The 25,790-nt window shown below is 37.1% G+C and overlaps 2 protein-coding genes across 4 annotated transcripts in view; one reads left to right on the top strand and one right to left on the bottom strand.

Annotated features, from left to right (window-relative positions):
• Positions 1 to 273: 273 nt before the first annotated feature.
• PP2D1 (protein phosphatase 2C like domain containing 1) lies at positions 274 to 18,852 on the top strand. The gene is given in 4 exon segments (XM_089909938.1): positions 274 to 333; positions 2,435 to 2,634; positions 2,636 to 3,558; positions 17,832 to 18,852. Coding segments are annotated over 4 exon segments (1,992 nt in total). The 3' UTR covers positions 18,641 to 18,852.
• The window catches only part of RAB5A (RAB5A, member RAS oncogene family), a 31,641-nt gene continuing 24,649 nt past the window's right edge, over positions 18,799 to 25,790 (bottom strand). For 2 of the 3 annotated variants that reach the window (XM_089911201.1, XM_022554680.3), the window contains exons 3-6: positions 25,601 to 25,752; positions 25,170 to 25,292; positions 23,564 to 23,657; positions 18,799 to 20,243 (exon numbers count right to left, since the gene is read on the bottom strand). In XM_089911201.1, coding sequence (XP_089767327.1) covers positions 20,128 to 20,243; positions 23,564 to 23,657; positions 25,170 to 25,292; positions 25,601 to 25,752 — 485 coding nt within the window. In that variant the 3' untranslated portion in view covers positions 18,799 to 20,127. The remainder of the gene's footprint in view (positions 20,244 to 23,563; positions 23,658 to 25,169; positions 25,293 to 25,600; positions 25,753 to 25,790) is intronic. The other variant, XM_022554681.3, reaches the window with a different exon arrangement.

Genomic DNA, 25,790 nt, shown 5'->3' with positions numbered 1-25,790 from the left:
GCTGAAAAGCTTTACCCATTTTTTCCACTACTTCTCTGTGTGCCTGTCCACCTCCTCGGCTGGGTCGTCTTCATCCTTCTGCCTGCTAGCTGGTCATCCCTTTGGTTTGGCCTTGGAGCCCTTGCTGCTTTCTCAACTGAGCGTTTTTCTAGGTCAGCTTCTCAAGTGTCATGGTGCCATTCCTAGCCAGATGAAGTTTGGGCCCCTGGTTGAGCCCTGTCATGGGGCTCTGTCCTGGCTTCATCTGACCTGTCTGGTTCTTTGTATGAGCACATGGGTGGGACTACAGACTCCTCCCCTCATAGCTTCAAGGGCAAGACACCAGCCTTATTCGTAAGCTGCACTGTAGCTGCACAGTAGCTGGCCTGTTGTAGGTATTGAAGAAGTGAATGGATGCTGACTAAATACTGAAATATCGATGAGTGAGATTGATAGAACTGGGGGATTTGCTTTAAAATACTCCAGTAAAAATGAGTAAAATGAAATAACGTGGCTGAGGACACAGTGGAAACGAGAGTGAGAAAATGTTGGTAATGGTTGAAGCTGGTGATGGGTATATGGGGCCTCATTATATGTTTCCATTTTTGTGTGATTTTAAAATTTTCCATTAAAAAAAGAAACAAGTTTCTTTTAGATTCTTATGGTGGTTTTCTGCTGCTAAATCCAAATATTTGTACATTTTATAGACAACATTAATAAAATATATTGTTTTAATTAAGATAACTGAGTAAAGAAAAAGTTAAAAATAGAAAAACAAAACAAAAAAAGAAACCAAAATTGGTTGGTGAGGCAAAGCCAGGAAAGCTTGCTACTAGGCTAATAGTTCAATGAGCATTTATGGAGTGGAAATTTGTAAATGAAATTTTACTGTAGGGATGAGTAGCTGTATCCAATAGAGTTGCGCACATCAGGGAATTAAATACACATAAGGAAAGGAGCAGACTAAATATACCCATATCAAATACAATTCATATATGAGTTGAGTTGAAGTTAGCTAATTTTTTAAAATTAAATTGAAGTATAGTTGATTTACAATGTTAAGTTTCTGCTGTACAGCAAAGTAATTCAGTTATACATATGTATACTTTTTTTTTTTTTTGCGGTACGCGGGCCTCTCACTACCGTGGCCTCTCCCGTTGCGGAGCACAGGCTCCGGACGCGCAGGCTCAGCGGCCATGGCCCACGGGCCCAGCCGCTCCGCGGCACGCGGGATCCTCCCGGACCGGGGCACGAACCCGGGTCCCCTGCATCGGCAGGCGGACTCCCAACCACTGCGCCACCAGGGAAGCCCCTGTATACTTTTTTCATATTCTTTTCCATTGTGGTTTATCACAGGATATTGAATATAGTTCCCTGTGCTCTACAGTAGGACCTTGTTGTTTCTCTGTTTTATATATAGTAGTTTGTATCTGTTAATCCCAAACTCCTCATTTATCCCTCCCCCACCTCCTTTTCCCTTTGGTAACCATAAGTTTGTTTTCATTTTTTAAATTTATTTTATTGAAGTATAGTTGATTTACAATGTTGTGTTAATTTCTGCTGTACAGCAGAGTGACTCAGTTATACATACATACACTCTTTTTCATATTCTTTTCCATTATGTTTATCACAGGATACTGAATATAGTTCCCTGTGCTGTACAGTAGGACCTTGTTGTTTATCCATCCTATATATATAATACTAGTTTGCATCTGGAAGTTAGCTGGTTTTAAGATATCACATTTCATAAACATTTAAAGTCACTAACTTTGATTTTTCAGGTTTTAAAATATTTTGTAACCAAAGCATTTTTTTTCAGGTCTCTCATACCTCCACAGGCCCTTTCAAAGATCTCCTGCCGTAGGAATTGCCCATAAAAATGGATACAAATGGCTTCATAGGCTGAGTACTGTTGTAGATGCTTCAGATAGGAAGGAATGTAAGAAAGGGTGTCTGCTTTCTGGAAATTTATCATCCAGCTCCTTTTCTTTCCTCAGGCCATACCTCTTTCCCTTTGCAGCCCTAAAAATTTCTGTCCTTACTATCCATTCTTTTCATCATTCTGCTTGGTTTTGGCATCTCCCTTTCATTTTCTTGAGAACTCTTTAATTAGGACAAAAGCGTTTTTTTTAATTATTATATTTCTTTATATAATATTATATAAATAAAATTATTTTATTATTAGGACAAAATCAAATACAAAAACAATTATGCTTTATATTTGAAATCACATTCCTAGATCTCAAGCATATACCTTCACTTGCCTAGATAAAATATTGTGCTGATTTATCTGAGTATTTGTTCTTAGAAGTCTAGCTGACTTTCTGGAGATTTTGCTGAATTTCATTTGGGCCTACACAGGCCAATCACCAATTCCTTAAGTACTTACTATGTGTTTTGGGGGGGAATCACAGAAAGAGGAATAAAAATATTCTAGGCCAATATAAAATCTCAGGATCCAAAACAAATTGCAAAGATAGGGGCCTGCTTGAAGAGATTTTCAGTGCATCATTCCAGGCATGTAAATATCTTTTATCCTGTTTGCAGAGTGTTTTGGAAATCAAGGCAATTGTACACAAGAAAACTGACATATGATTCAGATGAGGGAGTCCCACTTACCTGGAGAAGAAAGCATTTTAAAAGGAAAAAGAAGAGACCATCACGAAGTGCAGGTCTACAATGAGATGATAACATTTCCCTGTTCCATATGCAAGCATGAAATGGACCTACCTGGAATATTCCTCCATAAAAAGCAGCATGTAGCTCTGGCTACATTGGGCTTTCAGTGGATGGGTGGGAAGAAACCAGGGCTCTCAGCGATTGCTGATCAGAGGCAGTCCATCATTGCTAAACTATTGTCATCTTTTGCATTTACTGAAAAAATCTTACAGAGCATTAATAATGCTTTTGAGCTCCTTTGCAAGAAACAAATACCAGCATACTATAAGATTATTGATAACATTCCCAAGAGTTCAATATATCCTCAAAAAATCTGTCACCTATTAATTAAAGGAGCAGCCATTTGCGAAGACAGGAATTCTACATGGAGAGCTGACATGAATGATAAATTCACTGTCGTGAATAATTTTGGCAACAAACCCAATGTGTGTTTTTTTGGTTTGTTTGACGGACATCACGGTGCCTCGGCAGCAGACTTGACATCAGTGGAACTCCCAGTTTTACTTCTCCACCAACTTTCCAGACTTGATCCTTCCTACCAAATGACCCCTGAAGAGCAAAAAGTAATCAATTCTTTTCACACAGTGTTTAGAGAAGACTACAGAGCTATAGAAGACACCTTCTCCTCCATAAAGAAAAAGGCAAAAGCATTGAAAAGTGAGTATGAGAACATACACAAAGCCTTTGCAAAAGCATTTTGGAGAATGGACAGGCTTTTACGTCTTGGAAGGAAAGAAGTGTCCAGGGCTCGATGGAGCGGCTGTTCTGCAGTTACTTGCATATTGGAAGGCAACATTAAAAGTTCCAAAGCTAAGAAGTCTTCGAGAAGATTCAATGACCTTGATGCTTCTTTGGGGATGCCGAAAATAATTTCTGGAGTGCTACATATTGCAAACACTGGTATGTATATTGAATGGTACCAGGTTACACCTTAACATGTTTTATTCCTGGCAGCAAAACCTCTCTTGCTTCCAGAATTATCTAGTGACCTATTATTTAATGACTTACTAGTGCCTAGATATTTCACTGACCAATTTAAGAAACAACCAATAACCACAGTTTAAATGTAGATTTGCAGGCACAAAATGAATTGTAATTATGTCTCAAGGAGGCACGTACATGAAATAATGTGACCAAAACATGACGTTTTCTAAATGGGGTAGCAACACAGCTATTGATAAAGGCAAAGCAAATCTATTACATTTGCTCAGATCGGAATGAAACCAAAACATTTCCCACACTTCCCTTTTTCGGGAGAATGGAAAGTTCTTTGAGTGTTGTTAGTATAGCTGCTAAACTGGTCAGTTTTTCTGGTAACTAACATATTTGCAACAGGTCACTCTTGTGCTCACTGGCCAAGTTGCATCGATTTCATCTTAGGAAAAACAATCGTTCGTGATTCAGTTTTATAGGCGTGTATTTCCTTCTCCAAAAATTTTGGCTGGATTCTTTTAATTTTATTTCAAGAAGCAATTCTTTTGACATGCTGTGCTAAAGTTCTAGCTAAGGAGCTTGCCAAAATCGAAAGCCCAGAGGTAAAACAGTTTTAGCCAAGTTAACCCGAGTTCCATGCTCATTTCCATGAGATGCTTAACTAGGGTTCCACCACCCCTTTCCTCGGTAGAATTATTATTAATGACAGTGTCCACTTACTGAATATTGCACACAGAGTAATTTCTCATGTAGTCTTCCAAGAACTCTGATATCTAAAGATATCTAAGTATTGTTTTAAAAAATATATATTCGACATGTAACACTGTGTAAGAAGCAAAACATGTTAATTTGATACATTTTTATATTGTAACATGATTGCCATTGTAGCGATAATTACCACTTCTATCACATTACATAATCATCATTTCTTTATAGCGGTTGAAAAAATTAAGTTCTAGTCTCTTAGCAAGTTTGATGATTAAAATATATACGTTCTCTCTGTTCCCAATATTGTGCATTAGACCTCTAAGACGTATTTACTGCTCATTGCAAGTTTGGACCCTTAAACCACATCTGTTCTCCTTCCCAACCCCTGCCGCCATTTCTAAGTGGTGTTGACCCAATTGTCCAGATGAGAAAATAGAAGCTCGGAGAGGTGAAATTATTTGTTCAAGGTGTCAGAGGTAATAGAAATTGGAGCTGGAAATCAAACTGCCTCTGAAGGGGGTTGCTTCCAAATTCTGAGGGGTCTGGGCCTCAGGGAGTGGGACTTTGGCCCACACCAGGGCCAGATATACTCACCAAGACCATTACAATGTCAAGGTCCCTGGAAGCCGGCCTGTTTCTGATCTAACTCTGGTTGTAAGCCCAAAATGAGGACACCAGATTAAGCAATACCATGGAGCCAAGTGCAATGCCAATTCCCTTGGAGCATTTGCCATTTCTCAGGCCCTACCCTGAGGTTCCAAAGTGCTTCAGAGCAGGCCTACTTCATGGATGGAGAGTTTTCAGATTTCAAACTAATCTGGGAACTGACCCATATCCTTGGACTTTGGACCTCTATTAGAAAATATCATTTGATATCATGGTTCCTGGGAAATTAAAGGAAAATATACGAGATACTCAATAAGTAGATACTATCATCAAATATTCACTTTACTATGATTCATTACTTCCAAGCCCACTGTTGTTTGGCAGGTTCCAATTTCCAGGTCAAACATTTTTTTGGATCTAATTTACAGGCTTACATACATAACTGTGTTAAAATGTTTTCATTTGGGCATCCTTCATTCTAATAGAAACAAATAAGTAGGGGGAAAAAATCCAACTTGTGAAAGGGAGGTCATGATTTATGATACAAAAGTGCTCCTAAAAGAAAGTAATTTAAATGAGTTACAAAAAATAAATGTTCACACAAATTTATCAAGGGCATGTTTTGTATTTTATAAAACAAGACCTACAAAGACAGCAAGGGAATTCATTTTTCTTGTTTAAAATTTGTCAAATACCAGTATCATCACAACTCTGGAATTAAAACCAAGAAAAACCTCCACCTCACTTTATAATGAAACATTAGTGTGGTGATACAGTCATTGAATAAGTGTTGAATTTGTGCATGTGGAAAAAGGTCCTTCCAGACAGACATTCCTGACTTTTTGTTCTTAGTACTTCTCATTTATATTGCATTTTATCACTTCTCCTGGTGCTCTCTTATTTTACTTCACTTAATCCTCACAGGATTAAAACTCAAACATATTGATACAGCATACATAATTACACTTTTTTCACAACATCAAATAAACCACAAATTTTTACATTTCTAATTAACCAATTACACTTTTTTCACAACATCAAATAAACCACAAATTTTTACATTTCTAATTAACCACACTAGTTCCTTATAAACATATGGGATTCTTATTTGATCCCTTAAATTCTTTTCCCCAGTGATTTTATATTTAATAGCTTTATTGAGATACAACTCACAAAGCACACAGTTCATCCAGGTAAAGTCTACAGCTCAATGATTTTTAGTATATTCACTGATACAGCCTTTTCTCCCCATCTTTTTATCTTTGAATCAAGTGTCTTCTTAGAGAACATATAGTTGGATCTTGTTTGTATTCATTTACTGTGGTTGTTGTTACAAATTTACCATAGATTTGGTGGCTCACACAACAGAAATTTATTCTCTTACAGTTCAAGAAGTTCTAAACCAGCATAACTGGCCCAATGTCTTCATGTCAGTGCTCCCTCCAGAGGATGTGGGAAAGAATTTGTTCCCTGCTCCTTCCACCTTCTGCTTGGCTGCCAGTATTCCTTGGGTTGTGGCCACATCACTCTGATCTCAAATGTGCCTCCATGTGCACATTTCCTTCTTCTGTGTCTGTAGCCAAATCTCCCTCTTGTGGTTGAATTTAGAACCCACCCAGACAATCCAGTGTTAAGCATCTCAGGATCATTAATCACATCTTCAAAGTCTTTGCCATATAAGGTAACATTTACAGGCTCCAGAGATTAGGTTCTGATATCTTTGGGGATTTTATTCAGCCAGCCACCATGTTTGTTTGTTTGTTTTTCCATTCTGCCAAACGTTGCCTTTTGATTCAAGTATTTAATTTATTTACATTTAAGGTAATTAATTATAGGGTAGGATATATGTCTGACATTTTGCTGTTTGTTTCCTATATATACATCTTTTGTTTTTCTATTCCTCCGTTACTGCTTTCTTTTTTTTCAACTAAGATTAGTCATCCTTTTTTTTAAATTTTAATTTTATTTATTTTTTTATACAGCAGGTTCTTATTAGTCATCCATTTTATACACATCAGTGTATACATGTCAATCCCAAGCTCCGAATTCATCACACCAACCCCCCCACCCCCCGCCGCTTTCCCCCCTTGGTGTCCATATGTTTGTTCTCTACATCTGTGTCTCAATTTCTGTCCTGCAAACCAGTTCACCTGTACCATTTTTCTAGGTTCCACATAATGCGTTAATATATGATATTTGTTTTTCTCTTTCTGACTTACTTCACTCTGTATGACAGTCTCTAGATCCATCCATGTCTCAACAAATAACTCAGTTTCGTTCCTTTTTATGGCTGAGTAATGTTCCATTGTATATATGTACCACATCTTCTTTATCCATTCATCTGTCGATGGGCATTTAGGTTAGTTCCATGACCTGGCTATTGTAAATAGTGCTGCAATGAACACTGGGGTGCATGTGTCTTTTTCAATTATGGTTTCTCTTTTTGAATTATGGTTTCTCTTTTTGAATTATGGTTTTCTCTGGGTATATGCCCAGTAGTGAGATTGCTGGATCATATGGTAATTCTATTTTTAGTTTTTTAAGGAACGTCCATACTGTTCTCCATAGTGGCTGTATCAATTTACATTCCCACCAACAGTGCAAGAGGGTCCCCTTTTCTCCACACCCTCTCCAGCATTTGTTGTTTGTAGATTTTCTGATGATGCCCATTCTAATTGGTGTGAGGTGATACCTCATTGTAGTTTTGATTTGCATTTCTCTAATAATTAATGATGTTGAGCAGCTTTTCATGTGCTTCTTGGCCATCTGTATGTCTTCTTTGGAGAAATGTCTATTTAGGTCTTCTGCCCATTTTTGGATTGGGTCGTTTGTTTCTTTAATTTTGAGCTGCCTGAGCTGTTTGTATATTTTGGAGATTAATCCTTTGTCCAATGATTTATTGGCAAATATTTTCTCCCATTCTGAGGGTTGTCTTTTCGTCTTCTTTATGGTTTCCTTTGCTGTGCAAAAGCTTTGAGGTTTCATTAGGTCCCATATGTTTATTTTTGTTTTTATTTCCATTACTCTAGGAGGTGGATCAAAAACGATCTTACTGTGATTTATGTCAAAGATTGTTCTTCCTATGTTTTCCTCTTAGAGTTTTATAGTGTCTGGTCTTATGTTTAGGTCTCTAATCCATTTTGAATTTATTTTTGTGTATGGTGTTAGGGAGTGTTCTAATTTCATTCTTTTACATGTAGCTGTCCAGTTTTCCCAGCACCACTTATTGAAGAGACTGTCTTTTCTCCATTGTATATCCTTGCCTCCTTTGTCATAGATTAGTTGACCATAGGTGTGTGGGTTTATCTCTGGGCATTCTATCTTGTTCCATTGACCTATGTTTCTGTTTTTGTGCCAGTACAATGTTGTCTTGATTACTGTAGCTTTGTAGTATTGTCTGAAGTTAGGGAGTCTGGTTCCTCCAGCTCCGTTTTTTTTTCCCTCAAGACTGCTTTGGCTATTCGGGGTCTTTTGTGTCTCCATACAAATTTTAAGATATTTTGTTCTAGTTCCATAAAAATTACCATTGGCAATTTGATAGGGATCACATTGAATCTGTAGATTGCTTTGGATAGTATAGTCATTTTCACAATATTGATTCTTCCAATCCAAGAACATGGTATATCTCTCCATCTCTTGGTATCATCTTTAGTTACTTTCATCAGTGTCTTATAGTTTTCTGCATACAGGTCTTTTGTCTCCCTAGGTAGGTTTATTCTTTTTGTTGCAATGGTAAATGGGAGTGTTTCCTTAATTTCTCTTTCTGATTTTTCATCATTAGAGTATAGGAATGCAAGATATTTCTGTGCATTAATTTTGTATCTTGCAACTTTATCAAATTCATTGATTAGTTCTAGTAGTTTTCTGGTGGCATTTTTAGGATTCTCTATGTATAGTATCATGTCATCTGCAAACTGTGACAGTTTTACTTCTTCTTTTCATACTTGTATTCCTCTTATTTCTTTTTCTTCTCTGATTGCCATGGCTAGGACTTGCAAAACTATGTTGAATAATAATGGTGAGAGTGGACATCCTTGTCTTGTTCCTGATCTTAGAGGAAATGCTTTCAGTTTTTCACCATTGAGAATGATGTTTGCTGTGGGTTTGTCATATATGGCCTTTATTATGTTGAGGTAGCTTCCCTCTATGCCCACTTTCTGGAGAGTTTTTATCATAAATGGGTGTTGAATTTTGTCAAAAGCTTTCTCTGCATCTATTGAGATGATCATATGGTTTTTCTTCTTCAATTTGTTAATACAGTGTTATCACATTGATTGATTTGCATATATTGAAGAATCCTTGCATCCCTGGGATAAATCTCACTTGATCATGTTGTATGATCCTTTTAATGTGTTGTTGGATTCTGTTTGCTAGTAGTTTGTTGAGGATTTTTGCATCTGTATTCATCAGTGATATTGGTCTGTAATTTTCCTTTTTTGTAGTGTCTTTGTCTGGTTTTGCTATCAGGGTGATGGCGGCCTCTTAGAATGAGTTTGGGAGTGTTCCTCCCTCTGCTATATTTTGGAAGAGTTTGAGGATAGGTGTTAGCTCTTCTCTAAATGTTTGATAGAATTCACCTGTGAAGCCATCTGGTCCTGGACTTTTGTTTGTTGGAAGGTTTTTAATCACAGTTTCAATTTCATTACTTGTGATTGGTCTGTTCATGTTTTCTATTTCTTCCTGGTTCAGTCTTGGGAAGTTATACCTTTCTAAGAATTTGTCCATTTCTTCCAGGTTGTCCATTTTATTGGCATTGAGTTGCTTGTAGTAATCTCTTAGGATGCTTTGTATTTCTGTGGTGTCTGTTGTAAATTCTCCTTTTTCCTTTTCTAATTTTACTGATTGGAGTCCTCTCCCTCTTTTTCTTGATGAGTATTATTTTGTATTAGATAGTTTCTAGTACATCATTTTAATTCCTGTATTTCTTTTACTATATATATATATATATATATTTTTTTTTTTTTTTTTTTGCGGTATGCGGGCCTCTCACTGCTGTGGCCTCTCTGGTTGTGGAGCACAGGCTCTGGACGCACAGGCTCAGTGGCCATGGCTCACGGGGCCCAGCTGCTCTGCGGCATGTAGGATCTTCCCGGACTGGGGCACGAACCCGTGTCCCCTGCATTGGCAGGCAGACTCTCAACCACTGTGCCACCAGGGAAGCCCCCTCTTACTATATATATTTTTAAAATATATATTTTTAGTGGCTATTCTGAGGATTATAATAAAATCTTAACTTAAAAACAATTTGGCTTGCATTAATGCCAACTTAACTTCAGGATATATATGGCATCTTTGCTCCACTATAGCTCTATTTCCTGCAGCCTTCTTTTTACTTTATAGAATTACATCTTTACACATTATAAGCCTATAAAGTTTTATATTATTGTTTTATGCAGCTTTCTTCTAAATAAGACAGGAAAATAAAAGTGTTAAAAATAAAATACATTTTTTACTGTTTTATATTTACCTGTATACAGTTGACTCCTGAACAACATGAGTTTGAACTGTGTGGGTCCCCTTATATGCTGAATGTTTTCAATAGTAAACACACTATTACAGAATCCATGGTTGACTGAATCTGTGAATATGGAACTGCAGATATGGAGGGCTGTCTATTGGACTTGAATATCCACAGATCTGTTGTGTGTCCTGAACAGTGCTCCCCAGATACTGAAAGACAACTGTAGTTACCTTTCTTTTTTTGTGTGGGTTTGAGTTACAATCTAGTGTTTTCATTTTTGCCTGAAAGACTCCCTTTAGCATTTCTTGTATGGAAAGTCTACTAATGATGAATTCTCTCAGTCTTTTTTAACTGGGAATGTGTTAATTTTTTCATTTTTAAAAGGATAGTTTTGCTTTTTTTTTTTTTTTTTGAGGTACACGGGCCTCTCACTGTTGTGGCCTCTCCCATTGCGGAGCACAGGCTCCGGACGTGCAGGCTCAGTGGCCATGGCTCATGGGCCCAGCCGCTCTGTGGCATGTGGGATCTTCCCGGACCGGGGCACAAACCCGTGTTCCCTGCATCAGCAGGCGGACTCCCAACCACTGCACCACCAGGGAAGCCCTATTGATAAATTTTAAAACATTTTTCATCCAGTTAATTCTAATGCCTAGACTTCCTCACAGTTTCTATTGACTTACTTTCTTTCCTGTATATTGGCTATGCTTTCATTACTGTTTCATTACTCTCTCATTACTCTTTTTTTGTTGAAAACTGGACATTTAAAATAATATAGATGCCCTCCCTCTCCAGGGTTTGTTGTTGCTACTGTTTGTCTTGTGACTTTTATGAACTAATTCTGTAGAGTCTATATTCTGTCATGTGCAGACAAAAAGCCTGTGCTTGGGTGGTTATCTTAGTGTTCAGCTAAGGACTAGATGGAGATTTCCTTAAATACCTACTACTAATATGCATGTCTTCCAGTCTTTGCTGAGGCTCTGTCTTTTTTGAGGCTTGTCTTGTAAAACATGGCAGGCAGTTTAAAATTCTGCCTATGCTTTTACTTCCTACTTGTGTTAATCATCAAGATTAGTCACAGGTGAGAAATTAAGGCTTGTTCGGGTCCTGGGCATGTATACAGCCTGCACATGTGCATGCTCTTCTGTTTCCCCAGGAGTATGTTTGAGCTTTTCAAAACCCTCTATAAGTTCTCATTCTTCAGCTCTTTCTTATATTTTTTGTAGTAGTCTCTTAGGATGCTTTGATCCTCTTGTCATCCCCAGATGCTTTCACTGCCTCAGGCAAGTGTGATTTTAAACAACTGCTGCTGATTGGTTTTGGCAAACACACTGAGGATGAGTTATTTGCATGGAGTAAGCTCTGAGTCAAGTCAAATGATGACAAGATTTGAGAATGGAGCTTTCCTCAGGGACTTGCAAGATAGTTCACATAAAGACAATTCTCCGGGGATAGATAATTTTAGGGAGGTCTAAAGCCATCCTTTCTCCTGCAGAGGCTGCTAGACTGTTGATTGCAGAGCTAGCATCACTATAAAACGCTTGGTTTTCAAGGCTACTGCAGAGCTGAAGACAAGTGGCTGGAAGTAGGCCAAGTTACAAGGCCATGACCACTTGGTTTTACCTACTTTAAGTTGTTTCTCTTCAATGTTTCTCAGATTTTTGCAAGCCTTTGGTTAATTTCCAGCATTTTAGAAAAGTTGACTTTAACAATTCTTGTCAGTGTTCTCATTCCTTTTCCTGAGGAGTAGATTTTCAGAGATCCTTACTCTGCAATATCTAATCATTTCTTCTGCAATATTGAACCTGCTGTTAATCACATCCAGTGTACTGTTCATTTTAAATTTTGTATTTTCATCTTCAGAAGTTTGATTTTTAAAATTATCTTCCATGTCTGAATTTAACTTTTTGAACACAGGCAATGCACTTATAACATTGAGAGTTCTTGCCTACTAATTCCAACATCTGCATCAGTTCTGGGCTGGTTTCAATTGATTTTTCATTTTATTATGGGTAGTATTTCCCTGCTTATTTGCATGCTTGCTGTTTTAGTTTCTTAGGGCTGCCATAACAAATTAGCTGAAACTTGGCAGCTTAAAACAACGAAAATCCATTCTCACAGTTCTGGAGGCTAGTTGACCAAAATCAAGGTGTTTGCAAGGCCATATTTCTTTCCTCCCCTGTTCAGCATCAGTTTGAAATAGTCCATTATTCTGGCAGTCTGCGTGGTGGGTGAGAGGCATATATTTATTTTTGGTTCAGTGTTGCAGTGAGGGCGTGGTTCTTTGGGCTCCTAGCTTTGTTGGGGAGAACCACTAGTTTTCCCCACCTTGAACAAGCCCTAGGTTTTGTTTCCTGTTCCATAACCCCGTGAAAAGTCTAAGCTCATTTATTCAGCTCTCAGGTAAAAACTGGCTTTTGCTCTTGGCATACTCTGGGATTCAGCCATTATTCTTTTGATGGGAGAATTCTTTACTTTCTTACTAGCTCAACAATGTACATGACTTAAAAGTATATACATTATCCAGGATATTTTCCTATTCTCAGTGGGAGTCAATCCAAGACCCACACTGGCACATTACTGCTCCTTTGTAATATTTGAGTGTTTTAGTGTATCTGCTATTCCAGTATCTTTATGTCTAGATTGTACATATTTGTTAATACCTTCTTTTAATGAGGCCCCAGAAACTACCTTTTTTTCCTAGTGTCCTTGTTCTCTGTCCTGTGAGCTCACTCTAGATCCAGAGGCCAAGCATGACTTTACCCACTACTTCCCTATTACTCACAATTCTTTGTTCCTCCAGCCCCCTTTCTTCTCTCTTCTTAAGGTTAACAATGACTCCTTTATCTAATCCTCACAACCTGTGAGGTAAGAATAATCCCATTTTAATAGAAGCTTGAGGCTCACCAAAGCCTTATTATATATGGTTATATCATTAGTGAGCCAGAGCCCATGTCCTTTAAAGTCTCATTACTTCAAATGAACACCAGCAGCTTCCTGCTTCTAAGGTGTCCCTTCATTCTTATGTGTCTTCACCTTCCTCATTCACAACTGATGCTGTGTATGCAGATCTTTTAATTTGTTGTGATTTTCCTATCTAGATGTGATTGTCCTTAGTGGTTAAATAAGTTGCTTTTATAATTACTTCCAGCCCCATCTTTTTCCCCTAAAACCTAATTCAACTCCAGAATCACCTTAAGCAGGGGGGAAAATTAAAAAAAAAAAAAAAAAAATATATATATATACACACACACACATATACATATTCTTAAACAACACTGACCTTTTATAGACTTTTCCTTCCCCATCTCCCTTTTTTGGGGTATGTTGGTTTGTATATATGTGGACTCACATACATACAAACTGGATTCTGAGAATATAATCAACAAATATTTGACAGATAGTTGAGACTGATGTGTGAAGTACTGTTAGGCTCCAGTTGGAAAATGGTGAACTTGAGTTTCATGCTCACACATCTTACAAAACAATCGAAGGAATCTTTTGAACATACAGTGAAAACTAGCTCCACATCAATAAGGCTCTCATGCTAATCACCAGTAGGAAGAGTCAATACATGGCACCCATGAATACAATTTCAGCCTTTTGCCAAAATTAGAATCCTGAAAAAAACTGGATGTAAGTTGTTTTCCTAACCTCATCTACAGGTGTTTCTACTATGCTTCCATTTTAGGGATACTTCACTAGGGTTTAAATTTCCTGTTTGTTTATGCTGCTTTTCAACTGCTCCCTTTTCTTTCTCCAATAACTATTTCCTCATTTCGCAAGTTCCAAGTTCCTGCTCCCTACTCCCTTAAGCCTATAACTCTTTTTAAGGATTTTCTTATAGTTTTTTTTTTAATGGGTCTGAAATGAAACATTCATAGCTTCATCTCAATCTCTTTTGGATAGACTCTCTTCAGCTGCTTTTCCCCTTCATGGAACAGAAAGGAAAATAACCTTTGTCAAGCGTCTACTTATTAAATTACCTTCTTAAACTCGACAAAAAATATTGCAGGTGGTAAATTGTTACTCACGGAAATAAAGTGACTTAATGAAAGTCACACAGACAAAACTGGGACTGAAGTACCAAGTAGCAAGCTCTCAAGACTTTCCTCTTCCCCATGCTGCTGCTTCTAAGTCAAGCCATCTTTTTATCCAGGGCACTCGTGCACCTTAGGGATGTTTCCTTTTCTCACCACCATATAACATTTCTCTTACTCTTTCCTCCAGTCCTTTCCTAAAACTTCCGTTTAAATGACCTTCATGGCCCCATCTGGAAAAAAAAAAAAAAAAAAAGATCTTGCTCATTCAGATCTAGAATTCCGTTTGGGATTGATTCTAGAGGTCATTCTGAAGTTGACGGGGACACTCCTCCTTTTCACAAACTAGAGACAACCCAGCAATTGCAGAAGGCAGTTATGTCATTGCCTTCTGCATAAGGAACACTTTGCCTGACTATACGTGTCGTCTATTTTATTTATTATTTATTTTATTGCTGAGTTGGGTCTTTGTTACTGCGCACAGGCTTTCTCTAGTTGCGGCAAGTGGGGGCTACTCGTGGCAGTGTGCGGGCTTCTTATTGCGGTGGCATCTATTGTTGTGGAGCACTGGCTCCAGGTATGCGGGCTTCAGTAGTTGTGGCTCGTGGGCTCTAGAGCAGGCTCAGTAGTTGTGGCACACAGGCTTAGTTGCTCCTCAGCATGTGGGATCTTCCTGGCGCAGGGTTCAAACCCATGTCCCCTACATTGGCAGGCGGATTCTTAACCACTGCGCCACCAGGGAAGCCCCCATACGTGTCATCTTAAAAAGGCTTAAATATCATCTCAAAGCAGTTCATTTTAGTTCCCATTAATGTCCTTAAACATGTTGCCCTTCCAGTAACACTGTTCCTTTTTTTTTTTAAATTGGAGTACAGCTGATTTACAGTGTTGTTAGTTTCAGGTTCCACTTTTGTTTGATAACATTTTTCCGAACAGCACCATCTCTCTAACTACTGAAAGCTGGTAACTTTATGTCTAGGAATTTGAATACTTATTTATGCTCAGATTCATTATGTTTTTGTGTAAAGGTCTTCTTCATCACAGTTCACTGCTTATTCTCATTTCCTCCAAACAGATATTACAGGAACCCTTCTTTAAAGCCAATCTCTCAAACTGTCATGTCTTGCTCCTCTCTCTTCCTTCAGTTCTCCAAGACACATGGATATACAGTGTTATTTTTAAATCTCCCTCCAATTTCCGATCTTCCTTGAAGCTTTGTTCATTATTCTATTCTAGCTTTCAGCTTAATGTAGACAACCACTTTCAACAACCCCGACTGCAGCTGACAGCACATGCAACCCGAGGTCCAGGAAATAGAACTATTAACTCTGCATATCCACTTTTTCGCCATTTCTATTCCATTGATACTCTCCCAGGGCCTCTTATCATCCTCTATTTCCTGAGCTATGCACGAATAGTTGAGAAACACTGGGTACTTCCCCTTCATTTTCTTCTTCCTTCATGCAAATTCACAAAGGTTAAGGATGTGAGTTAGTCAGAAGGCACCATTTATCAGGATGAATCAACTGTCCAAGTAATTAAATAACTCAAATCAGATAGCAAGTCAATGGCAGGGCAAAACCTGCAGCCATTACTTACTGTCCTCATTTTCTAGAAAATTTTATTGTGCTGAGCTTAAGGGATGTTCACAATAATAAAATCAACGAAAATGGCATTTCCTACTCTGTAGCACAGCAATTAAAAAAAAAAGGCAAACAGTAGTACCTAAGATGTTTACCAAGCTCTCTGCAGAGGCAACTAAAATCAAAATACCAACGTATTACCCTTCCACTGTAACTACATAATCACATTAAATGCTTTTCAAATCACACAGGAGAAACACAATGCTTTTTCTTTTTGCTGAGTGAGCTTTGGCTTGCTACATGCAAATAAAACATTTAGAAGTCAGTGGATTGACTATTCTGAGCCCCTGTGTTTCCAGAGCTATGGTCGCACTATTTGTATGTGTAGGTACACAAAGAAATTTTCTAATTTAAAAGAGGAACTGAACCATATGTTCTCCTAAGAGAACAATTCAGTCTACCCAGTTGGCATGTTCAATACCAACCCATGCTGCTTTGCTGGTACAATAATTTAAAACTCAGCAGAAGTCAAGAATTATTTTACTGATTTCTCTTCTGCAGAGTGTAAACAGAATGACCAGCAAAAAAGTTAACAGAATATATTAATAACCAAACCGCAAATAAAAGAGGTCATTCAGTTTTGAGGACTATCATTTATACAGCTATCAGGTTTCTAAAATATTTTCCACACAGTCATCTTTCGGTCCCATCCAATAACTCAGATATTAACAATTCCCATTATGTAAATGAGCCAACAGGCTCACTCTATGCCTGACACTAATGCTTCACCAGCTCAGGCTCTGTCCAACATATTAGGTGTGTGAACCTTACCTTCTGAAACCTAAATCCCTTTACCTAAAACGTTAGGGGATTAGAAATGAAGACCTGCAACAACAAAATTCTGATTCCAGGTACAGTGCCATGTTTGAAATCAGAATATTCTAACGTAAATTTTGCCTATGATTCCAGCAATATTAACTCTCATAGGTATTATAAATATACAATTATGTTCCTAAAAACTTGGGAAAGTCAATTTTTCCTAACAAACTAAAGGATTCTGAGTCCTTTTTCGTATACCAAAGAAAATTTTGGTAATACAACCATCCTTCAATCTGTTCAGAGCATTATGTTAAGATTTTCTTAAGATTTTAATAAAGCACACATCATAGGTTCATCTGAATCATGAACAAACTACAATCAGATTTTTAATACCTCAGTTTTCAATCAAAGGGTTTAATGTTGGTTAGCTATTATCCATTTAATACATTAATAACACGTATTTTTCTTCACGGGGCTGACAATTTCTTTTTAACACACATAACAAACCTAATAAGATGGGCATTAACAGTGGCTTTCTAATTTTTTAATCACCCATACCTATAATATATTCAGGTTTTAACTTTGACCAGTTAAAAATTTACCTAACTGCACTCTTAGAAAAAAATCAAAGTTTGTATTTTTAATTGAAAAGGCATTTATTAAAACATTTTTAAAATGTCTGCTCTATGGAATATATGTTGGTTATAAAAAAGTTCAATTCTTGATTCTACAAATATGTAACACTCAGAAGCTGCTTCATAAAAAAATTACTTATTTTTCATTATCTGTAGTTTGTTATTTTAGTACTAAATTCAGTATTTTAAACACTAAATTGCTTAAAAATGAATAAATTAGCCCCCCCGTTTGAAATCTGAATTACTGTAAATCTTCTAATAATGATATCAATACTACATATATTTTAAAAATATTTTTAAGCGGCCTGATTTCTATTTATGAAGTTAACAGCATGCTTTGATATAAATGGTTATAAATCTCGAGGATCAATTTTTAAAAATAATCTTTTAGGTAATGTGCAAGTAGTCTTATGCAGAAATGGGAAAGGCTTCTGCCTAACCAAAGAACACACTACACGAAACACAGATGAAAGAAGAAGAGTACTTCAGAATGGAGCAATAATTAGTTCACATGAACCATACGGGCTCCTACAAGGGCAAATAAAAACCACACGAGGACTTGGATTTCATGGAAATCTCAAACTGAAAAAATTCATTATTCCAGCACCTCAAACTATTTCTGTGCCTATAGATGACTTATGTCAATTCCTTATCTTAGCTACTAATGGACTCTGGGAAGTTCTGGATACAAAGGAAGTCACTGCACTGACAATGACAGCTTTTCAAGTATATAAAGAAGCACAGTGTTCTATCACAGGAAACAAATTGTCACCATCCAAAGGGTCTCTGCTTTTCCCAATCGATGAACAAAACACATCTAAACCAGAAACTAACATCCACATAGTGTTTCAGTGCAAATCTGAAGAACGTGTGTCAACTATAAATTCAAGAGAAAATTTGTCAGATTCAAAATATTCTATTCATAACCTTAAAAATATAGGAACATTTCCACCAAAAATGACTAAGCGTGATCCTTGCAGTGAGAAAGAAGCTGATGGGCCAACCAGTGTAGATGGTGTGCCAAAAGACTCAAGTGAAAAAGAGAAAGGATCATGCACTAAGAGTTTCTATGGAGGTGCTGCTGAGTATATCAGCCGTGAACTTGTAAGTGCTGCTTTGGCGGCTGGCTCCAGAGACAACATTACAGTCATGGTCACACTTTTCAATGGAAGCGAGTATCTCCAGAGAGCAAAAACATGAAGACAATTCTTTAGTGAACCAGATGCTAGGATAACATCAACACCACACAAATCATTTTTAAGAATGTAGTAAAGGAAATATAAAAGCAGATTGTGGGTTATACAGTACCATTTATATATGTTCACCGTTTCATGCCAAAAAAGAGAAAAACCAGTACCTGCTTTTTGTACCACTTTATTCCAACCTGAGCACCTCAATATAAAACTAAACACTGGTGAACTGTTTTCCTTACTAATTTTGAATTACTGTAAATGTACAAGTTCTGCTAGCAGTTCAACATTTAAATAGATTAAATCATCTCTGACACATGGTAGATTTCATATAATGAAAATACCTAAAACAATTAGTGCAATATACTGAACTGATCAAAATAAAATGAACTTTGGAAAACAAGGCTGCAAGATTGTTACTAACATATCCAATACTTATGTTACAAATTACTGGTACATTGTTTATTATGGTTCTAGCCAGGTAGGAACAATTCAAGCCCCTTCCTTTCAAAGGGGGAGAGAAGGAAAAAATTAGCTGTTTTAGTAACTGTACATTTTGTATACTTTTAAGCAACTCTTAAATATTACAGAAAAGTAATAAACATATATGGAGACTACAATGCAGTACCCTATTTACAGTACAGCTGAAGATCGAATTTGAAATAATCAAGTTTGAATGTACATAATTGTTAGTGCATTGACTATTTCTATGTCCAAAGGGCACAAAAGCCCCTCCCTACTCCCAAACAACAAAAGCTATGTAATGGCCAGCAGTGATTAAACAGAAATCACAGACACCTGGTTTGTTTCATTTCTGTTGAAGAACTTACATGTTTGAAGGGAACACTATTCTTTAAGATGCATTTTATCAGTTTTCATATTCCTAAAATAAGACAGGGTTACATATGATTTTTTTTTTTTTACCCCATTTAAAAAATAACAGGACTAGCTATAATTTAGATGCCACTGATGTTCATTTTTTTCTCCTGAAGATGTGGGAATGTTTCCTTGTGGCTAATTTGTTAAAACGTGGAATGTGTACTTTAAATAAGGATACTAAGTGAAATTACAGGTGGCTTGAATATCGTAGTTAAGCATAAATATCTTTAGAACCTCCTTCCAAGAAAGAACTTTTTTTGGAAAGCCCAAATGAGTGAGTTCCAAATCTTTTTCACAGAACTGGCTGGTTAACTGTGGGTTCAGAGTCATCTGTTTATATCCCTGGTGAAGAGAAATGAGTCCCGCTAACATTCCAAGGAAATAAGTGTACACACAGCTCTCATCTTCCCCTTTCACTGCTGAAACATTAGTCAGAGGGTCACATGCATGTTATTAAAAATTAAGTTCAAAACACTTAAAATAATTCTGTATTAGAAACTTGACTATCGTTAAGTCTCTTCTTTTTGGAAGTCATACTGGGCTGGTTAAATGCTCCAATTCCACTGTTATTAACAATTAGGAAGCAGAAGAACATTCCAGTTAGTTTAAACTGGAGGTTTAGTTACTACAGCACTGACTCCTGGTTGGCTGCGTGGGTTCAGTAAGGTCTACTCCTCTTCCTCTGGCAGAATTTGCTCCTGGATTCTGTGGTTCATTCTTCGGCAACTTTTTAGCTGAGAGATAAATTATCAGAATAAACACAATTAGAATAGCTGTATTTAATTCTTTATATAGATTCACTTAACAATACCAGAAAAGTTGTACTTTAAAGAAAATCTAAGTAAGTTCCTAAAGATAATGGCCAGCCATTATGTTTATAATAAAGAAGCTCAGCTCCAACCCATCAATGTTCTCTGGACTGCCACAAACTTTGAACAAGTCAGGATATAAACGAATACCATCACCCCAAGAGAACTTGTCCTCTACTGTGCAAATTATTACCCCACATCACAACAGACTGTACCTCCTATTTTCTTCACTTATACACTTTACGCTTCAAACATCTATCATTTTCCTCTCTTGTGGCTGATTAAGAATCCTAATCTGATTCATTAGCAGCTCTTTTGAGACAGTGTCCCTCTCATTAACAGGGACTTGATCCTGAAGGCACTATCTCAAAAAAACATTTTCCAATCTTGAGCCAGATAAGCATGGCCTGCCACACATTTGGACAAAGCCCCACAACTGGTAGTTATGGCTTTAGCTTTGCTAAGTTCTATGGAGCTTAACAGCTGTTCTCTGGAGTATGGCTCCCACTGATGAGAAAATGTACCAGCTAGATGTAGTCTGCTTGGATCCCAAAGATCCTTGATGTGTTGGGATTCATTAAACATTAAATATCTCTAAGAGCACCGACTGTAAGGGTGGCTAGACACACTGGTTTCTATCAGCCTTGGGGATACATCATTGAGGTAAGACTCTAGCTTTACCTTAGCTGTGAGGTTACACAAAAGCTGAACAAGATCTACCTCAAAATCTAAATGCCTAGTTGTGTTCTGGATCTTTTACAGTTTCTTTGTTGTAATATTCCACAATAGCATTAATCATCTTTAGAATCCTAGAATATGGGCTGGGCAATGGATCTGGGAGCCAGGAGCACTGAGGTTTGGGAAGAAAAGCGTTCCCTTGGGCCACTTCTCTAGGAATGGCTCTAGGAATGGTACTGTAAATGGTAATAAAATGGTAAATTTCCAGTCAAATGTATTTACAAACAAAGCCCCGACAGGACAAAGAGTAGGCTAACATTACAAACTTTATTATAATTAATACCAAATTAGGTTTTGGACTAAGTGGTCATCTCTCCCTTTGGCATACTTCCGGCAAGGGCTTTTTGTAATTAGATCTGAGTGAAATTAGGAGGTTGAAAGAATTAAACTGGAATGAGGAACCTTTAACTTGTATTGGTTAATTTTTATTGTGTGAAGATGAACTACAACATATCTTCAGGGGGTCTCAAAAGAAGTAGTCTCCTGTCTCCTATCTCAGTGAGTGCTACCCAAAGTGAAGCTGGTACTATCTGCTTTGTATATAAATAACTGCAGCTTACCAACCTGACCCTGAATTGATCAGGACTGTGAGAAGCTAAAAATCCTGAATCAAGTTAAGGAAGATGTGCAATGAAAAAAGCCACTGAAGACCTTATCAAATTAAAAGCAGATGATAAATTTATGGTAGACTCCTACTAAACAAGTGTACTCTACTTGGGAACCCATCAAAAGTATAAATATGGGGCTTCCCTGGTGGCGCAGTGGTTGAGAGTCCGCCTGCCAATGCAGGGGACACGGGTTCGTGCCCCGGTCCTGGAGAATCCCACATGCCACGGAGCGGCTGGGCCCGTGAGCTATGGCCGCTGAGCCTGCGTGTCCGGAGCCTGTGCTCCGCAACGGGAGAGGCCACAACAGTGAGAGGCCCGCATACCGCAAAAAAAAAAAAAAGTACAAATATGAGTTCACTGTGTGATTTATTTAAGTTACTAATGGAGAGGTTACAACTCAATTTACACTTGTAGTTTCTTTCAAGGAAAGAAACATTCTAATTTTAGAAAAGTAAATAAGAGCTCTAATACGTAGGCTACTTTCTGACTGAAAGAAATAACCTTATTAGCAAGTCTAAATAAAAGGTACAAATTAAATAAAGCCCATCTGGTGGAGTCTTAATAGCATCAGAAAGGTTTAAAAGTTCAGCCTGATTTGAAGGCCCTATTATCTCCTTGTTTCCTAACTTTTCAGATGTGGTTGTGGGTGTGATCTGTCCCATTTATTAAAAAAAACAAAACAACTATATATTTGTCTCATAACCCTTCACAACTATGCTAGTATTTCCCTAATAAAATGCAAGCCTGAGTTTCTCAGGAAAATATTTTACACAGGCAAGTTTTTCCCTAAATGAAGCTGCCACTAAACTCTCTCACCTAGTGAAAAATAGTATGACAGTACCTGCAGCTCTTATTGGGTTTTCTTTAGCCTCTGAATCAGCTGTTCACTGGTTAATTTGTATGACTTCGGTATAAAAGAATACTTATTTGGAACCAAGGATGTGGACACCCCAGTTAATAATCACTGTTGTATAATAAAAGATGTTGTGGGATGAGATGAGCGCTTGGCACACGGACATTGTGGACGCAGCAGACTGTGAGAGCCACCACAGTAGACCCCTCCCATGGGATCTGCACCTGAAAACTACTAGGAGGCGGCTAGGGTCAATAAAAATATTTTAATTGTTGTTATAGAAGAAAGAAGGCTTCAACTTCATCACCTATAATCAACGACTGTGCAACAGCAATCATTATTAGTTAAAAGTACTTAGAGGAAAGGTAAGAGCACAGTGTAGGATCAAATGACCATCGAGGCAATAGAAAGCCTGGATATTGTTTTGCTTTCCCTTGTTCTCTCTGTGCCTCAGTGCTTTGAAACTTTCTCCATTACAATATTTGCATTAAAACAATTTGTTAAATCTGTATGTACAATGTACTTGTCTGTGTTATAGTTGTCAGTAATCAATGATTTAAAAAGAACCTGAAAAATAAACAAAAATAGTGTTCAGAGCAATGGAGAGATGAAAATAGTTATTGATCAGTAAGAAACAAATCTCATCATGTCTATATGTTGCACTGAAAAACATTACTGAGTTCATCTTCCTTTTATATAAGAACTATAATCTAATAGAAAAACATGTATTTATCCAAAATTTTCAGTGAAATCTTTAGAAAATCTATCTGCTTGAACTATCAGCTCCAAGTTCAGGCTTTCAACTCACCTAGAAGAAACTTAACTAAACTGAAAGCACTGCAACCCAATGGGTAATAATTTTTCAAATTTAACAATATGCCTAACAAAGTAATGCTTCTGGAAGAAATCTAGGATAGTAGTATAATCATTAAAAACAAAACAAAACAAAATTCCAAGAATTAAAAAAAAGACAGTCAAACCAAATATGCCCCCAGTGTAACTTGCTCTACCTATATTTTTACTGTTTGCAAAAAAGTTAATCTTACCTATTGCCATGAATATTTCATTTACATTCATTGATGTTTTAGCTGATGTCTCCATAAATAATAAACTGTTGTCATCTGCATAGGACTGTGCTTCCTGTTTATAGAACAAAAATTGAGATATATCCTTTGCACATACTATTACTATACCTGCCTTATTTTTGTTATAGAAAAAAAGAGGCTTCCTTATTACTACTCCAACTTGATCACCTACAACCAACAACTGTATAATAAGCAATTATTTATAGTTAAAAGTAAAACAAAGGTAACCACTGCGTAGTTTATAATTTCCCCTTTGCCTTAACTTCTTGCACTATCCCATCCTACTTTATCTGGTCTCACATTAAATCTACTTTCAGATGATGAGTTTCGGAGAGAGGGACGACAATCCTAAATATAAAACTCTCTTTGATCTTTATGGCAATTTTACCTATGCTCGTTATTTACAAGGAAGGTAAAGGGAAACCAAATGTTTAACACTGGCTTCAACCACTAAATGGTACCCTTGTATTTAATTCTGAATGACTTCTACAAGCAACATTTTAATTTTGAATGTCATGAATCATTCCTTTGAAAATTCTACAAGCAGCATTTTAATTTTGAGTATGTCATGAATCATTCCTCTGAAAATTCTATTACTACTTTACGTTGTCATGCTTTACAGTTTACGTGTATTATTGCCTTTGATCCTCACAGCTGTTGTGAAGAACAACCAATTATCATTCCAATTTGATAAAGAAAAAAAATGAGGTTCCTTTGAAATTTTATGTGACAGGGCCACTTGTGACTATAATGTAAGTGCACTATCTGCCTCTCTATGCTGAGGAGGTAACTATCTTAGAAAGAGTAATAGATACTATACCTCACATGGTTGTCACCAGAATTAAATGAAACCACATGTGCAGATGCTCAGTTTACTACCTAATAGTGCAAGAAATATTAGTGCCCTTTCTCCCAGTACATGTACTCCATCACCAAAAAAGAACATTAACCCATCACTGATATTATACATATAATGGCCACAACCAAACTTCTCTGGTAGAGAAGCTGAAGAGCAAGAGGAGGGGAAGTTTTAAAATGTCTAACTAGAGACATTGCTTTATTTTAAATGACTGTACTTTATTTTGCAGCTGGGAACACTCTTAATTAGCTATATTAGGTAACATACACACTGGATTTTTTAAAGCTTTTATTTTTGAAGGCCCTTTTAAGAACCACCACATATATGTATGTGTGTATGTGGGTATGTATATGTGTGGTGATATATATAGGTAGATAAAAAAAGTTAGGAAGGATACTAAAGTTATACGTGGGGTTTGAGGGATTAGGGTAGGAGGCAATCACCTTTTGCTTTATATATTTCCACACTGTTTGTGAACAATTACTTCTTTTGTAATTGTTTAGGTCGACAAAATCTTTGAATCAACTTATATATTACAATTAAATAAAGATATTAAAAAATTCAGGTTTATCATGAGATTTTATTACATAGTACACATCTGGCTAAAAACTTTTTATCATTTGCATCATTTTAAAATTGTAACTGTAATTCAAGTGTGGGTACAGAAGAAAAATATGCGCCTCCAAGTGAAAGTTAAATTCAACATACCTGGAAATCGACAGCTCTTTTATTTGCGAGGTCAGCCTTGTTTCCTGACAAAGCTATAACAATGTTAGGGCTGGCCTGCCTCTGAAGCTCTTTAACCCAGTTTTTGGCTCTGGCAAAGGACTCCTGGGAAACAAAGAAACAGCTATTCGGCACAGGCTCAAAGAATGGCTAGGGAGCGTGTCTGTGAGGCGAGGCTTTAAAGACTGTCCAGTGTGACTCCTGGAAAGCAATTCTTAGCACTACTGTAGTAGCTGAGACAATTGCATCTTATTTTTTAAAATCAGCTTCTCTATTTCATAAAAGCTTTGGCAGAAATGTCATGCTTTGGCTAACAAAAAAAGATTAAGAAAAAACCTTTTCTATAATTGAAATTCTGAATACCAAAAATGGATACTCAAACAAGTTTCTTTGTAGAATGCATTTCTACTTACCTCGTTTGTGATATCATATACAACTATGGCTGCTTGTGCTCCTCTGTAGTACATTGGTGCTAGGCTATGGTATCGTTCTTGACCAGCTGTATCCCATATTTCAAACTTTACTGTTGTGTCATCAAGACACACCGTTTGAGTTAGAAAAGCAGCTGAAAGAAGAAAATGTCTGCAATAAGTTTATCATTTT

The sequence above is a fragment of the Delphinapterus leucas genome, chromosome 4 (assembly GCF_059928025.1).
Source record: "Delphinapterus leucas isolate spDelLeu-1000000601 "Yukka" chromosome 4, BTC_Dleu_Yukka2, whole genome shotgun sequence".
In the NCBI taxonomy this organism is placed as follows: Eukaryota; Metazoa; Chordata; class Mammalia; order Artiodactyla; family Monodontidae; genus Delphinapterus; species Delphinapterus leucas.
This window is presented reverse-complemented; position numbering and strand designations above follow the sequence as displayed.